This window comes from Citrus clementina, unplaced genomic scaffold, assembly GCF_000493195.1.
Source record: "Citrus clementina cultivar Clemenules unplaced genomic scaffold, Citrus_clementina_v1.0 scaffold_3, whole genome shotgun sequence".
In the NCBI taxonomy this organism is placed as follows: domain Eukaryota; kingdom Viridiplantae; phylum Streptophyta; class Magnoliopsida; order Sapindales; family Rutaceae; genus Citrus; species Citrus x clementina.
The window spans coordinates 12,211,481-12,228,132 of NW_006262339.1; the positions used below are offsets into that span (position 1 = coordinate 12,211,481).

Genomic DNA, 16,652 nt, shown 5'->3' on the forward strand with positions numbered 1-16,652 from the left:
CACAGCCATCAAAGGTTGGTACTGATGGACTTCTTTTATGAACACTGTAGGTTTAACAGTCAAATTGTGCTTGATATATCTGGTTTCTAGGAAAGGTGGATCTGTAGTTAGCCCAACTTATCCTCAGCACAAATTTTTAAGTCAGGATAGAAAAAGGAGCATGGAATAACTGTTTTCCCTTTAGAAATTTTACAATTCATCTTCCTTGCTGCATGATGAACTGCCCTTGGAAGATTTATATCTGGTAAATCAGTTTTGTATTCTGTTGTTTATTTTCTGCTAAGTTGCCCTTGGTTTTGCAGGAAGCTGCAGGGTCTGTCAGTGAAACTGTGAAGCAGAATGAGAGTGAACGACGTGAAGATGTGCCAACTGTAATTAATAGGTACCATATTTCTGCTTTGTTTTTTCTGTTAGGCCTTCTATAAATTAAGTAGCCATACATAAAATCTACGTGAAAATATACTAGAGATCTTTTTGTAAGTATTACATTAATAATCAAAGTGTGTTGTACTTATATCTTATTTATTTTTTTATTTTTTTATCAGAGTCCCACTACCGCTTGTCACTAGGAGCACACTGGAAGTCGTCTTACCGGATTATGCTGTTCCCAAACTTATTACAAAGTCGAAAACTTTGCTTACTCGTTTCAGTGAGGTGAGCCTACTCTTGCATTTAATCAACCTATTTAATTTTGTCAAAGTTTACCTCAGATGAAGTAGTTGATCTTTTTATCTGTTTATGCAAACAGATGTCTGGTGCCTCTGTGTCCCTTGTAGAAGGTCAACCAGAGGGGACACAAAAGATCATTCAAATATCTGGCACTCCAGAGCAGGTTGAGAGAGCCCAGAGCGTGCTTCAAGGGTTTATTTTGAGCAGTAAGTCTCTCTATTCATCCCTCTTGTCTGTCGGTGTGTGTGGACGTGCAAGTCTTTGTTTTGGGTCTCCTTTGGAATAATGCATGGCCTATTTTCTTTGATTCAGCGCAAGATGCAGACTAGAACTTGGAGCTGGCCACATGAGGACAACTTGTTTATATAAGATAAAGTATGTATTACATATCCGCTCAGCAGCTGTTTTGGGTGACAAGTTTTCTAGAGTTCGACTGTAAATGTTACTTAGTGAGCTCTTATCAAAGTTTCCTTTTGGAGCTTAAATTTTCCTGTACCAAATACAACATTGTAGTATTTTGTATTTCCTGTAATCTTGTTACCTCTTTGCTTTTTACATGTACTGCATTTGCATTTTATAGAATTTGATGCATCCCAACAGGGCTTGGTGCCTTTCCTGGAACTTTCTTAGTGTAACTTTTAAATTAGATTGTGCACTGTATCTGTCCCTTTTGGTCCTCTTATGATTGCTTTTGTTTCTTTTTCTTTCTTTCATTTCTTTTGCCAGCCCCGTTTAAACTAGTAACCTATTACGATTCCCCTTTGTTTTTTTTTTGAATGGTTACGAATTTACAATCTAAATTTACTAAGACTAACTCGATTCTCGAAAATTCACACCACTCTGGCCGAGTGGTAGTCATGCTTTTTTTTTAATACTGTTTATACAGGACTGTAGGTATTATAATTAATATTTACACATAGATTCTACAATTGGGACCTTCATCGTGGCATGTACTCCTCTGAAGCGCTGTCCAAATTCTTCATGCTTTTTTTTTAATACTGTTTATACAGGACTGTAGGTATTATAATTAATATTTACACATAGATTCTACAATTGGGACCTTCATCGTGGCATGTACTCCTCTGAAGCGCTGTCCAAATTCTTCAAACCCTCTCAAATATTCGAGGGCTGTTCACTCTACTCACATTTCGTGAGGAATAGACTGGCTCCACTCAATTATGTGATAATTAAGGAAGGATTGTAAATAAGCCCCATAAATGCTTTTGTGGAGGCTCGAACCCTTGCACTCATTATTCTAAGTGCAAGGGCTCTCCCACTGGACCAAAGGCCCATTGGTGTGGTAGAGCCATGCTTAGGGGGCCTTTACCGTTTTTTTCATTCTATTTCGAAATGTGAGTAGAATAAACTTTCTTTAAATATTAAAGAGGGTTAAAATTTGAGAAGTTATTATCTGTTTGTAAATATATCAGTATTCTCTTTAATATAATATAAACAATAGTATTCGTCTCTAATATAAAAATATAATATCAACAATAACTTCATATAATTCGAAAAAAAAATCAATAATTCACTCTTCTTAATAATATTTAAAAAAAATTATCTTTATTTTATATTTCTTTTTGATGGAAAAGAGCTCCAATGAAGGTACAATACCAACTCACCGTAGTTGGGCCACAAATCTAATAACAACTTGACAGGGTATATTTTATTATTGAGTAAAAATAAATGATGCACTTCAACTTTGATTTTAGTGGCATAATCGTTATGGTTAGTAAGGACACGTCGTCCGAGAGGACAGGAACAGGATGAAAGCTCGTTGCTAAAGTTGGCTTAAGGGACGCACAATTTAATATAATAATTGCAAGCTAGAATTATATAAAGTCACCACGAAAGTTGGCTTAAGATGTACACACACACTCCATTTAGATAACAACAGTAGTCAACAGATGGGAAATTTTCAAGAAGCATGTTTCGGTAACCCACAAAAATGAGGACACGGCTAAGTTGCAGAAGCTGCAACTAACAGCCTTTGGCAATGGCATTTTGACCTTGCATCAATCTCTTGCCTAGGTTGCATCAGCACCAACACCCGCGGAAGATTCCCATTGGCTATGTTACTTGTAGAAGCTGTAACATAGCAACTAGCAAGCTCTCAAAAATGAGTGGTTTAAACGTCCACAAGAAATCAAACCTTATTTGCAGGGAAATGAATTCTCATTTACTCGAGGCTAAAATTGTCACACTGCAAAGAAAAAAAGAAAAAGAAAAAACATAATAATAATGAATGGGGTGGGCTCAAGTGGCTCATGTGTTTAAAGCCCATGACAAGCCCAGGCCCAGAAAGGAGAGTTCGTTCATGACTAGTTGTGTGTATGGACTCATTATACAATTATCTTCTTTTACAATATTGAGCTTCTTCTCTGCTTGGCATTTGGCAACGCGACTCCAACCTCTTCAATGGCAGCTTCCTTCCTTGCGGTTCCCTCTCCATCATTCTCCAACCACCGGTACCCTTTTTTTCCTACTTTTTTAGTCTGTTTATTGATTAATATTCGTTTGCTGTTTCATTTATTCAATGTCTTTCTGTCTTGCTATTACTTAAATTATGACATTCTTGTTCTATTTTATCCGGTTATCTATTTGTCAAAAGTGATAATTTGTTACTCTTTGATTCTTCCTTTGTTTTTCTATTTATTTATTATATTTTATACAGTTTAAGTTTTTAGAGTTCTTCATTTGTTGATTTTTGGTTTAAAAAAAAAGATTCGTGAAGAGGAGCTATAATTTTATTGAAATGAACTGTGAACAAGCAATTTGGAGTGTCTGCTAGGTGCTGCTTAGCGAATTTCTTGCTGGTAACTTGAAGTGTTGACATTGTTATAAAGAACTTAATGCGATATATTGGGTTGGATGGTGAATTTGTAAATTTCATTTGTATGTTATGTTGATTTCACCTGGAGTTAAGTAATCTTGGTGGATGACACGCGGTAGTCAATGTGGTTACTGGTTAAGAATGCCGAGTCCGTCTTTGTCAAAGAACTGTATTTTTGAGGATCAAAACAAGGAAAATACACTTTTCATTCGAAAATGACATATTTAAAATAGGTGCCATGAAGAGGTGTCGTCAATCAGTGATTATTTTGGTGAAGACCTATGTCCCTGTTTAGTTTTGCAAAGAACAAAGCAAGTCTCATTCAGAGATTATTTGTTAATCTGTCTTCTTATACTTCTCGGAGTTTATCTTTTGCAACTTTAGTGGGTTTAGAGATTCCTTGCTTTATCGAAAACTGTTCCATTCAAAGTGCTAGCCTCTACCTTGTTTCTTTTATTTAAAAATAGTTTCTGAGTATCATATAAGTGTAAACTAAACCCTGCTGTGAGTGGGGCTCGAACTTCAAACCACTTATACCATCCCAAGAGGTTTTACCAGTTGAATCAATCAACACTCGCAAGCCTTGTGACTTCATTTAGATTTTTATCCCTTTTTTTATGTATGCATTGATATTTGTTAGAGTTAAAGGTTGGAGAGTGTTATAACCTTATTGGAATGTTACTTTCCCTAATACTACTAGCATTGTACCACCTTTATGTTTTAATGTGAACGTTTCAGGAAGAGCCAAGTGGGTCTATGCTTGCCTTCAGGAATTTGGCAGAATGGTCGTACACACTTCCCAATTTGTCTGCAAATGCAGAAATGCAAAGTCAAGCTTTACATGATACCTTGTAAAGCCATTGTCCGCTTTTGGGCGTTGAAACGATTTGCTTCAGTTGGTTCATTAGAGGTTGATACAGAAGACCAAAAACATCATGTGTCTTCTGGTTTTTCAGCTCCAAATGACTTTGCGAGGTTAGATCTCGCTATAATATACATCATTCTCTGGATGTTACCAATGCTTGTTATTTTTTCTTGAACATCTAAAATGTGTACTATGTAGACATGTAAGTAAGAATTGATAATTATGTCTTGAGAAAAGCATTGGTTTGTTTAGATAATTCTAAATGCTAAAGGCATTGACAATGTGCGTAGTTTCACAATAGAAAAAATTACCACCTGAAATCATCAATTAGCAGGTCTAAAACGTTGCATGACCACTCAAGTAACCTTTGGGATGGTATGAATGATTTTGAGAGACAGTTGCTAGAGTTATTTAATGAAGTTAAATCGATGATTATGATGGGGAACAAAAATGATGCCATTGACTTGCTTCAAGCAAATTACGAAGCTGTGAAAGAACAGATCAATGCAGGCAATAAAGGCATTGAAGAAGTTGCAATTCTTGACATTATAGCTTTGGGATACGTCTATATTGGAGACTTGAAGTTTGTACAGTCTCTTCTGGATATGGTAATTTCCTTCCCTTGCATGTTATATTATTACCCTGAACTCATTTGTTTCGAGCTATTAGATACTGTCAACGTCTGTCATGGACCTACAAAAAGTAAAATTACTTACAGGTAATCTGGTAACTTATTGATGGGGTTCCCTTTGGGTGGGTACAACTTTCATAGGGAAGGAGGTGGAGGCATTGGTTAAAGTTTTTCCAATGAAAATAATGAAAAACAAAAGCCCATTTTGATTGTTTATTATCAATCTCGGTGTTTGTGGTTTATTATAGGTGTTCGTGGTGATCACTCTTATGAGAGTCAGAGTTCATTGGCCTTTCTTTCTTTTCTTAAATTTTCATTCTGGTTGATTGTAGGTATGGATTATCAGATGATGCTGAATGGCAGGCATTTATAGAGAAGATTTTTGCATATAAATTTCTTGTAGGCTGTTTTGGACATCGTAATTTTCTTTTTCAAGAGAAACAAAATGTGTGTATGATGAAACTGAGGAAGCAGTAATGAAACATTCAGTCCTCTGAATCTAGTCTTATGTATCTAGTTTCTTTTAGCATAATGTGGTTATTTGTTAGCGAAATTTTTTATTTTTGACCTTGAATTTTGTGAAAACTTAGTTTTTTGGGGAACTTTATTTTCGTATTCAGAACCATTTTGTTTTTATATTTGTACATGCTGCATCAACATGGAAGTTCTCATGCTTGTTGCTTCTGAGTTTGAGAGTTTGAGATCCCATGTAAAATTGGGTTTTTAGCTTTTTACTTTTTCTGCATGGCCAGATGAGTGGGATTGTTGATAGTCTAAAGGATGACGAACCCCTTCTAGATGCAATACTGATGCATATGGGAAGTATGTATTCAACTTTGGAGAATTATGAGAAATCCATGCTCGTGTATCAGAGGGTTATTAACGTTTTAGAGAGTAGATATGGTAAGTGCGACCTTGAAACCTCAATGTCTTTGCACTCTCTTTTAAATTTACTCTTTTGGAGTTGCATAAAAGCTTCAACGTTAGTTGGGTGACTGACTTTTAAGTTCTATGGACTATAGTTGCTAGCTATTTCTCTGATTCTTTGTAATGAACCACAATAATCCAACATTTTTAAATTGGTTGGATTTTAGCGTTTCAGTTAAAGGTAAAATTTTGTATGGAAGCTAGGAATCAAACTAAACTTGGCACCAGAAAAAAAAGTAGTCATAAAAAATTTGCGAAAACATTCATTTACAGTTTGAAATGTATGCCGCAAAATGCTAAAATCTTCAAAAATTCCAGTCCAAATTCCTTGCTTTTTCGGAAAATTTAGCATCATTCTGGACTTACTTGTTTTTAGTATTGGAGTTTTGTTTGTACATGTTACTCTAGGTCTGAACACCAAGTTGATGCCTATTCCTCCTTCCAATGATATTATGATCTAACTTGGTTCAAAATGATTTTGAGCTTTATTAGCAAGCATATCACAGAATTTTGCCTGCTTTTGGAAAAAATTTCCAGTTCAGCAGAAACAGTTCTATTACTCTGCTGCTTTAGATGATATATTGCCATAGGCATGTAGGATAGAGGTCACATCTTCCTCACCGAGCATTAAGTGACTCTTGGGATTGACATTGTTTGTAATTTTGGTTGCTCTTCTTACAACCATGCCATCTTTTAGATTTTCCTTGAACTGTTTAATAGAGCATCAAGTCAGTAAACAATTCTCTTTTGGCCAGGAAAAACTAGTATTCTTCTAGTCACATCATTGTTGGGGATGGCAAAAGTTCTTGGTTCTATAGGGAGAGCCACAAAAGCAGTAGAAATCTACCATCGTGTGATTACCATCTTGGAGTTGAACAGAGGCACTGAAAGTGCTGATTTGGTGCTACCTTTATTCAGTCTTGGCAGTCTTTTTATCAAGGAAGGAAAAGCTGTGGATGCAGAAAGTGTTTTTAGCAGGTTGGTTTCCTTCTTTTTCCTTTTTAGCATGGGGTGGGGAGGAGGTATGAAGGGGTTGTAAATTCAGATTTGATTATTCACCTTTTATCCATTCCCTTACAGAATTTTAAAGATATATACAAAGGTATATGGAGAAAATGATGGGAGAGTTGGAATGGCTATGTGTTCCCTAGCCCATGCAAAATGCGCAAATGGTAAGTTTTGTACTTTCTTTTTCTCTCTCTTGGATAGTGGAATGTTTAGTTGGAAATTCTAGTTTGATGAGTTCATTGTGGTATCATCTGGAACGTTAATGCATTTATAATAGGATTCTAAGTTCATTATGTTTCCGTGTTTCGTAAGTTGCTCTAAATAATCTAGAGTAGTTTATTCATTTCCATAGTTAAAGTATGACTTCATGTACCAATCCATGCAGGGAATGCAGAAGAAGCCATTGAATTGTATAAGAAAGCTCTTAGAGTGATCAAGGATTCAAATTATATGTCTTTAGATGACAGCATAATGGAGAATATGAGGATTGACTTGGCGGAGTTACTTCATATTGTAGGAAGGTAAATATTGGATCTACAATGTGAATATGAATGCACAGTTGAATTTTGGCTAGCATCTTTTATGTAATTTCTTGATTTTTGCTATTGAAACCTTAATGTGCTTTGACTCTCACCCGTCTTCACATTTTAGAACACCACTCTGTAGGCTAAGAATGGTACTAGATGTTGCACATCATTAGATCACGAAGATCATGAGGTCTCTTGATTATCAAATCTGTTTTTCGAGTTTTGGAGTTAGACTTGCAATTATATGCTTAAGGGCTTTCAGTCGTGCCTCTGATGCGCCTTAAACAGCTATCTTAAATTAGTATCTGGAGTCCAGATGGTTTTCCTAGATAATGTTATGCTTGGTTATCTTTGTCGTAGGAATTGAGAGAGGTAATTATGTTGGAATCTACTATATTTTTTGCACCAAGCAATCACGGGGTCACTTACTAGTTATTATAGTCAAATTGTTGTGGAGGAATAGAATTGATGTGCTGCGATCTATTTCCCTGGAATTTCTTTTCTCTTGCAGTTTCTTAAGCTTCTTATAACAATCATATATTGCTTCTGTTTTAATTTGGCAACCCCCAGAGGACAAGAAGGCCGGGAGCTACTGGAGGAATGCTTGTTGATCACTGAGAAGTATAAAGGAAAAGAACATCCCAGCTTTGTTACTCACCTTTTAAACCTTGCAGCCTCCTATTCACGCTCAAAGAATTTTGTTGAGGCCGAGCGTCTGCTGAGGATATGCTTGGACATCATGACAAACACTTTTGGGCCTGATGATCAGTCCATATCCTTCCCGATGCTGCATCTTGGCATCACTCTTTACCATTTAAATCGCGATAAAGAAGCTGAGAAGCTAGTTCTGGAGGCTCTGTACATCAGGGAGATTGCATTTGGGAAGGATTCACTTCCGGTTGGTAAGCTTTTTTGTTTTGTTTTGTTTGGTTTGGTTTGGTTTTGTCTGTTGTTATATAAAATTTAGTTATGGTTGGTCATTAGCCATGACATAAAATAATCCATTCTGGCAGTGTTTTAAGAAGCAAATAAAGCTGGAAAACATTATTGTGTGTTGTCCCAATGCTTTTGTGTCTACTTAATGTTATTTGATTCAAATGGCAGGGGAAGCTCTTGACTGTCTGGTCTCTATTCAGACCAGATTAGGTGAGGATGACACCAAGTTACTGGAGCTGCTCAAGAGGGTTCTAAGAATTCAAGAGAGAGAATTTGGTAGTGAGAGTGAGGAGGTAATGTTAACCCTGAAAAAAGTTGTTTCCTATTTAGACAAACTAGGGAGAAAAGAGGAGAAATTTCCCTTGAAGAAAAGATTGTCCAACCTTAGGATGAAATACAAACAAAAAGTTCAGTATTAAGGGCATATTTTTATTTTATTTTATACCACTTCCTAACTTATAATTGATTATTTTGTGTGCATTTTCCATGATCTGCAAAGCAATCTTTAGCCATAAACTTTTTAGAATAGAGCAAGGCTGAAATCCACTAGCGTACTCTCTGATTATGGACTCCATCTTGGGGAAAGAGGGTAGATAATTATTCAGTGAGTTAGACAGGTCCATAACGGGTAGTACAGTTGTCTTTCCAGAATTTGACTTCTTTACCTGAACCAATAATCCAGCGGCAATGACTTGATAAAACGCTAGTAACACCAATTTAACATCTGTCCATTTCCAAGAACTTTGATGTTGGTAGCAAGAGATATTTTGTGCCTCGCTCTGAAGAAGGAATTCTAGGGTGTGTGTTTGTGTATTTTTCTTTCGGGTGGATGTGGGTAAGTTTGCAAAATTAATTTAGATGGTCAAAACGCTCCAACATTTGTTTTATTTAAGGAATTTGGACTCAGAGACTGTATGAAAGGTGATTGGATGAGGAGGCATGTAATGGAAGAGTCTGATTAGTTTTATTCTTGAAGCAATTTAGTGGTACTAAAATGTGCCTGAAAATATATTAAGAACCGATGATTCCATTATGAGACGGCCATAAATTTATCAGTAAACTTACAAGTTATGACCGTGTCATATCTTTTGAGATGGTACAAAACGCATTCGTGAATTGAATTCTACGTGGATTGATTCGAAATTCGGTGGATTGATCTCAACTAGTTCATGAAACACCGGTTCGAAAATGGATCTGTTTACAATAAACAAAAATCGAGCAAAATGGAATAGTAATAAAACAAAGTTAACATCGTACAAAATCCAAATTTATCATCCTAAATTAAACGTAATAATAGTAAAAGAAGATTACAATAGTTGCACAACACAATAAAACAACAATACATTCTAAATACAAGAGATTATGAGTTTATTAGTAAACTTACAAATCACACAATGATTGCTTCTACCATCTTCACTTCGGATGTGAGAACCTTTGAAGACTGACATTTAGGATCAAACGCCATGTTCTTTACGCTCCTTCACTTCAACTCAAGAATTCATATGTTGATAGAATTGAGTTGCTTGGTTGAGATCCTAACAAACCTTGGGCCACAAGTTGAGCAAGAACAATGCAAGTGAATGAGGAGCAGGGGCTTTTGTATTTTAACCTCTAGACGTATTTCATCCACTGATCCTCCAAAACAACAACCAGTCAAAAATGCTCCGGCGATTTTTGATAGGCCTGTGCAGTGGAAATTTGCTTCAATTCAGAAAGTTCAAACTTCTCTTGATAGGCCTGTGCAGTAGGAATTTGCTTCAATTGTGATAATGCCTCTTGAGGCATCATCAAATTATGAAGGCCCAAAACCTCAAGTAATGCTCTCAAGAACACTGCTCAATTAACAGACAGGCCCTTATTATTATTATTATTTTTTGTAAATCAACGGTTTCATTGCAGTTGCTCCAGGTAGAATGACATTCAAAGTACTGTTCTGCCCTATAAATCCAACCATTTGAATCATCCCCCTATCAAACTTTAGAAACCATAACTCAAAAGCATGCAAGAAGTTTGTTGTCCTACTGGTACTAGAAGAGGCTGGTACTTTGGATGGTGGGGCATATATTATCACTATTGAAAATTTGAGTACAGTGGTTTGAAGAAAGGAAAGAGAGAAGTGGAGAAGAAAAGAGGAAAGATGAATGAGGAAAGAAATAAGAGAAGAAGAAATGATTCCATTTCAAACCAAATAACTAAAATTGAAAATGATTTATTTATTTATTTTATTTTATCATTTTCTCTGCCCCTCTCTCTTTTCGATTCCTCTCCCCTCCTCCCATTTCTTGCAACCAAACATAAACAATTTAATTGATTGTAGTTAGCATCCAAATTTTGAAAGGAGACAAATAATAGCCAATAATATAATGCCGCATGGGTATAAGTACACGATCACATTAAGCCTAAGTATAATATGTACTCTAAGATATAATACTCAAACTTAACTTAGGACAACTCCTGTTGACAAACATAACTACAAATTGAAAGGAGAAAATTTTTTTTGCCTATTAAAATTGCTTCAAACCGAAAGGAATTTTATGGAACTGCTGCCAACCTCAACTAATGCAGGTTATACCCTTTTTTAATGAGAGAAGGAAAATAATAATACTTAAAACTATACAATAATACTTTCGCACATGAATTTAATTATTGAAGCGGAAAAAAAAAAGTAAAAGAGTGAAAAAGTTAAGGTCACCTCTACCATTATTTTTCCACTTTTAATAATTTTTTGTCTCACTATCAAATATAATAGCATAACTAACCTTTTAATTTAAAAATTAGAAACTTTTTAAAAATTTAATAATAAATAAGTAATTTGATTGAACAAATAGACTCGTATCCATATTTTCATCCCAAAAGTTGGTGAAATGCTAATGTTGTGTGTGGATATTGTGACTTGAGATTTTGCAAATGTTATCAGGTCGGGTAGGGTCGGTTTATCGAGACACGGGTCAAGTCAAAAGCAGGATCACGTTCTGGTTAGTATTGGTTTATCTGAAATTACGCATTATATTACAATCGACTTAACCCAGCAATGGCTACTTCCACTTCAGCTTTCATTTCTCTCTCAACCTTGCCGGTAATATAGTCATATTTTTAGAATCCTAGTTTTCTTTCTGTAAAAAAATTTTCCATTATTTAATTCAGCTTAATTATTTGTTTTCATTTTATGTGCAGAGGATAGATTCAGGAGCAGGAGTTTTCCGCGGTTTAAACCTAAAGGTTTCAGTTTTTAATGATCTTTTCTCATATTCGAAAACTCGTAATTCGTTTCTAATTTTTATTTTATTTTATTTTGCTTTTTGGTTTTTAGTCGAATTGTTTTCAGATTACGTCGCAGCTCAGAAACGACGGTCGTGGTCGGCGTGTTTGGCGGCGAAGAAAATTGGTACTAAATATTTTAGTTGCATAATTCTTCTATATCGCCGCTTGTTTCTTTACACTAAAGGATTAATAACTATTCAACTAGTTTTAGGGAAATGAAATAAGATCAGTGACTAAGAAATTTCATTAGAGGAAGTTCTTAAAATAATAATAATTAAAAAAAATTGAATTAAAAAAAAAAGAAGAAATTTAACTGAAGCTCTCCAAATGCTGAAAAAGTTCCTTCCATTTCTAATGACTGTACAGTTGTCAAATAATTTATAATTTTGCTCCAATTTAATATACTGGCTTTGTATAAGCCTTGATGAGCCTCTGGAAAATATTGGCAAGTTCTGTTGAGGTTCTGATTGGGGATTTTGCGTGCTATGTTTGCGTATTCATAATTGGGAATTAATGATTGCATTTATGATGGATAAAATTTGATTGTGTTCAAGCAGTCAATTGGTGCGAAGTGCAGCTCTGCTGATTTCTTGTGCTGTATATAATCATGGAAAAATGCTTACGGAAAAGTTATCTTTGTTTCAGTCAAAGAAGGATGACATGTTGAGGTACAGTTTGGAGAGAATTCCTTTCTTGGAGGAGCAAGAGAGAAAGATAAAAGAAGGGGGAAAGCTATTGACGATGGACATTGAGCGGCTGTTGCTATTAGAGGATAATCGATATGATTTTGTGAATGAGATAGCCGCTGAGGCTACAGCATATGTTAAGAGAAACCGGAATGAATATGGAGGTAAGAAGAAAGCCATCCTTCATGCACTCAGTAACCGTGTTAATGATTTAGGGTTCTACCGGCCGGATGCATACGAGGAAACTGATCCTTTCAAGCCAGGCCCTACGTACATAAGGGAAGAATTCACATAAGCGAAGGAAGATATTTTGTACTAGAATGTTAGCTAAAAGTTAAAAATTTTTGTGATTTCCATTGTCTTGAAGATATTTAGTTAATCTGTACTCTGGGTTACTGAAAGTTAAAGCCATTTTAGTGGCTCCTGAATCAACAAGCATATTGCCTTACCTCGTATGAAAGGTTTAAAAGTAAACAGGCTTGTTGATTTTTATTTGAAAATTTTGATGGTTTATTTAAGTACAAAGTAAATTCTTAATCTCTTTTACTTATTGTCTCCAATCTCCTTTGATATATGATGACTATAGGAGGCAATGACGGAAAAATGAGCCCTTGGAAAACTTACTGGTAAGTGGTAACCTCTTTAAAATGTTGGAAGATAATCCTTGCTAAATGTCATATAGCTCCTAAAATAAACAAATTTTGCTACTCAAAACTCTTTTCCCTTTTATTTATTTATTTTATTATCAATGCTCTTTCTATTCTAAAGGCAAATTTGATCATGTTTTTCATAATACTGCAACTTAACTGCTTCTCCTAACACTTAACTGCTTTTCTTTACGGTACAAGAATAATTGTTTCTCTTTATAGTACAAGAATAATTTTTTGTAAAGGCATCTTCAATTTATTAAAATATAAAAAAGTATAAATTAAGATGTATTAATAAACAAAAAACTATAACAGAATTATTTTTATTAGGTTTAAATATTTAGTTGGGATATTCAGTGGTGTATCATCAATCATTTAATATCATATATATATATATAGGGTTAATTGCTTCTATTATTAATTATTGACTTATTATTTTTATAATTCATTCCATAAATGACATATAGAATATCACATTATTAAGTATTGTAGTGAAATATTTAAAGTGGGTAAGGATAACATTACTCTCTTCTAAAATACCCTAGTATTTCTATTGACATATGTTGAAAGTTTAACTCAGATTTTAAGTTAAATACAAACAATCCCCAGGACTTGGTGAAGTGATTTTTAAGAACCTTTCTTGGTTTTGCCACATAAGATCGAACACGAAAGGGAAATATTATAATTTTATCTTTATGTCCCCAAAAGGACCAAAGACTTGACGCGTGATAGGTTGTACTGAACAATTTGTGTAGGACAATTATGTACTAAAATAGCAGTTGCCACTAAAATATAAACTTACGAGCTCCACTAATGAGCTCCATCTAAAGCCCACTTACGCCAATTTTTTTAAATATATATATATATATATAATGATTTACACTAATTTAAAACTTTTTTCTTCTTATGGGAGCTCTTTTTCTCCCTTAAAAAAAAAACTAAAACCCGCAGTATGGGAGGGTGTGGGATTGTCATAACCCAACACGTCAGTCAAATGTTGGGTGTTTTTTTATTATTATAAGTTAGTGATTTATTGTAAGGGAAATTAAGTATAAGAAGTTTTATTTTTTATGTGTGGTAGTTGATTTCTTAGAGCATTTTTAAAAAATTCTATTAATTTTATTTTTTAAATATTTATTTACTTACTTATGTAGTAAAAAGAAGAGTAAAAAAATATGTTATTCTCTAAAAGATTTTTTAAATAAAAATAAGTTAATATTATTTTAATCAAATAAATATTTTTTTAAAGAAAAAATAAATAGTAATTAAAACACTTCTCTCTCTCCAACAAAAAGTAATAAAATATAAATTAAAGAGACAGAGAGTAACTTTACAAAATTAAAGAAAAAGAATCATTTTTTATTTGAAGAATCTTAATTAGTATGTCTTTCGAAGTTTTAAATGTTGATGTGATTCTTTAAATAAGTAATAAAATCTTATTTGAAGAGCTTTTTGCAGATGCTCCTATATGAAATGCTTAAAGTGGAGGTCTGGAGAACATGGATTGGTGAGGGCAATTAATTGAGGTTTAAATACGAAAGAATAAAATGGATACATAGGAGCTCGTTTGTAGATGTAAGTCTATCACTCTGAAGGAGAAGGAAGGGATGCGGTTGTTTTCGTTGGCGGAATGAAAATGCAAGAAGACAGGATAGCAGCTCACTGTCTTGTGGGCAAGACACCTCTTAATAGATATGTGAATAGAGAATATTTTCGTGTTTAAGTTTGTTACGGAACAGGATAAAAAGAGTGTTGATAGAGGGGCCATGACATTTTGACAATGCTATGATTGTGCTTGTAGAGCCGGTGGGAATAGAAAGCATAAAGCGACAACCTTTCACATATACATCTTTTTAGGTGTAAATTCATGGTGTGCTTATTAAGGGTGCGTTTGGGATTGAGGTTGGGCAGCTGTAGCTTAAAAGCTACAGTATTAAAGTGTTTGGTAAACACTAGCTGCTGTAGCTTTTAAGGTATATTGATATGATTTTTCATTTGTATAATATAAAATTTATATTTATTATATATTATTAAATGTTGTTTCATAATTACAGTTTTTTTTTCACAGTAGCTGTAGCTTTAAAGTTACAGCACCTCAATCCTAAACACACTCTAAGTGTATGGTCAAAGAAGCTATTGAAAAATTGGGGGAGAAGATTGGATTAGTGGAGGAAGTAGAGACTGATGAAGAAGGAGAGTGTATTGGCCTTTTCGCTCAGATGATAATCTCAATGGACATCACTAAACCTTTGAAGAGAATCTTAACACTGAAACGGAAAGGCGAGGAAGATATTTCGATGCTTGCAAAGTATGAGAAGCTTTTAGATTTTTGCTTTTGCAGTGGACTGATTGGACATCAATTCAGAGAATGCATCAAGTACAAGCAACAAAAAAAGAAACTTATTTATGGGGGATGGATGAAATTGCCAACACCATCTGAACTGGTTAAGCTTTAAAGAGACAAAAATAGAAGGAATAAGAGGAATGATCGACCGAATGTAGCCAATGTAAACCCAGATGCTCAGATACAACCACAACCAAGACAGAAAGTGCAACAAAGCAATCCAGACCCGGATAAGCATTTTGTATTGGGTTTAACCCAAATGGATAAATCAAACGAGATAAAGCCAATGGAGGTGAACCATGTAGCAAAGTTATAGGAGGAATCATTAATGCAAGAAGCTGACGAATTGAGATAGCAGTACTTAGAATGTGGAAAGCCTGATGTTGTAGCAGTTACAATTGAAGAGCTTCATAGAACAAAGAGAAAGAATGAGGGAAATAGGTTGGCAAAAATCTGGGTTTGGGTCAGATCTGAACCTGCCTATGACTGGCATCGGATTAATAAAGCAACTGCCCATAGCCAAATTCATGTCCGGATTTTTCACATGCAGGCCCGTCAAGTCCAGCACCTCTCGGGCATGGATTTTTAATCCGAGCTTTCCTTGCCCACATATGAACTGAATTAAAAGAGAAAAAAAAAAAGCCCTGTAACAGATTATTTCAACATCTCAACTAAAATATTTCAATCTACTTTGTAAATTTTACGTAAATAATAAGTAAAAATTGTTTCAATCTACTATCTACTACTTAAATTCATTCAATCTCTAGCATAAATTCATTCAATCTCTATCAAAAATTTAAATTCAACATCACAATAATCACCAAATAAATCTAAATAAATGTAATCATCCAACATGTCATAAGTTCATAACTACAATATCAATTACCAACATAACATATGAAAATCCTAAAATGTCTAACAACCAAAATAATTCATAAAACAATAAGTAAATAACAACTTCATGTCATCCTGCTCAATGATTGTGCCCTATCATTATCATTTGAAATTACCTCCTCAGTAAAAATCTCATATTTCGAAACACCATATAGCAACAAAAATAACACATTAAGATTCAAAAGCATTTTAAGCAAATAAATACTATTATAATATAATTAATAACTTTATACCTTGAGTTGTAAAACCCCAAATCCAATTTTGAGTACACATTAAAGATTCCAAAGTGTCAGGATGAATTTTACTACGATATGGACTAAAAAATCTACCTTTAGTACTAAAAGTTGGCTCAGAGGCAATAATGGATACAAGAATGGATAAGATATCCTTGACCAACTTACCTAAAATAGGATATTGGCCTATG

At 34.4% G+C, this 16,652-nt stretch overlaps 3 protein-coding genes across 4 annotated transcripts in view; all 3 read left to right on the forward strand.

Moving 5' to 3' along the window:
* Positions 1-1,343, forward strand: part of LOC18047742 (RNA-binding KH domain-containing protein RCF3) — a 5,247-nt gene extending 3,904 nt beyond the window's left edge. Inside the window, exons 5-9 of the mRNA XM_006441068.2 lie at positions 6-14; positions 303-382; positions 546-654; positions 749-875; positions 982-1,343. Coding sequence (XP_006441131.2) covers positions 6-14; positions 303-382; positions 546-654; positions 749-875; positions 982-998 — 342 coding nt within the window. The 3' untranslated portion in view covers positions 999-1,343. The remainder of the gene's footprint in view (positions 1-5; positions 15-302; positions 383-545; positions 655-748; positions 876-981) is intronic.
* Positions 1,344-3,032: 1,689 nt separating this feature from the next.
* LOC18047743 (nephrocystin-3) lies at positions 3,033-8,830 on the forward strand. 2 transcript variants are annotated; one of them, XM_024189243.1, is made up of 9 exons: positions 3,033-3,137; positions 4,241-4,477; positions 4,702-4,975; positions 5,751-5,901; positions 6,681-6,903; positions 7,006-7,097; positions 7,319-7,454; positions 8,031-8,362; positions 8,565-8,830. In XM_024189243.1, the coding sequence occupies exons 1-9, from the start codon at positions 3,088-3,090 to the stop codon at positions 8,813-8,815; spliced, it is 1,746 nt and encodes a 581-aa protein (XP_024045011.1). In that variant the 5' UTR covers positions 3,033-3,087; the 3' UTR covers positions 8,816-8,830. The 2 variants fall into 2 exon arrangements, with proteins under 2 accessions (XP_024045011.1, XP_024045013.1); XM_024189245.1 differs by having other exon boundaries at positions 8,031-8,358; positions 8,565-8,705.
* Positions 8,831-11,381: 2,551 nt separating this feature from the next.
* Positions 11,382-12,843, forward strand: LOC18048285 (protein PLASTID TRANSCRIPTIONALLY ACTIVE 7). Its single transcript, XM_006441071.2, has 4 exons — positions 11,382-11,472; positions 11,571-11,615; positions 11,707-11,781; positions 12,303-12,843. The coding sequence occupies exons 1-4, from the start codon at positions 11,428-11,430 to the stop codon at positions 12,636-12,638; spliced, it is 501 nt and encodes a 166-aa protein (XP_006441134.1). The 5' UTR covers positions 11,382-11,427; the 3' UTR covers positions 12,639-12,843.
* Positions 12,844-16,652: the final 3,809 nt, after the last annotated feature.

Coding starts and splice junctions, on each gene's coding strand:
- LOC18048285 (XM_006441071.2), top strand. CDS start 11,428: ATGGCTACTTCCACTTCAGCTTTCATTTCTCTCTCAACCTTGCCG. Junction 11,616..11,706: donor TCCGCGGTTTAAACCTAAAG/GTTTCAGTTTTT, acceptor TTTGGTTTTTAG/TCGAATTGTTTTCAGATTAC. Junction 11,782..12,302: donor TTTGGCGGCGAAGAAAATTG/GTACTAAATATT, acceptor TCTTTGTTTCAG/TCAAAGAAGGATGACATGTT.
- LOC18047743 (XM_024189243.1), top strand. CDS start 3,088: ATGGCAGCTTCCTTCCTTGCGGTTCCCTCTCCATCATTCTCCAACCAC. Junction 4,976..5,750: donor TACAGTCTCTTCTGGATATG/GTAATTTCCTTC, acceptor CTGCATGGCCAG/ATGAGTGGGATTGTTGATAG. Junction 7,098..7,318: donor CCATGCAAAATGCGCAAATG/GTAAGTTTTGTA, acceptor CAATCCATGCAG/GGAATGCAGAAGAAGCCATT.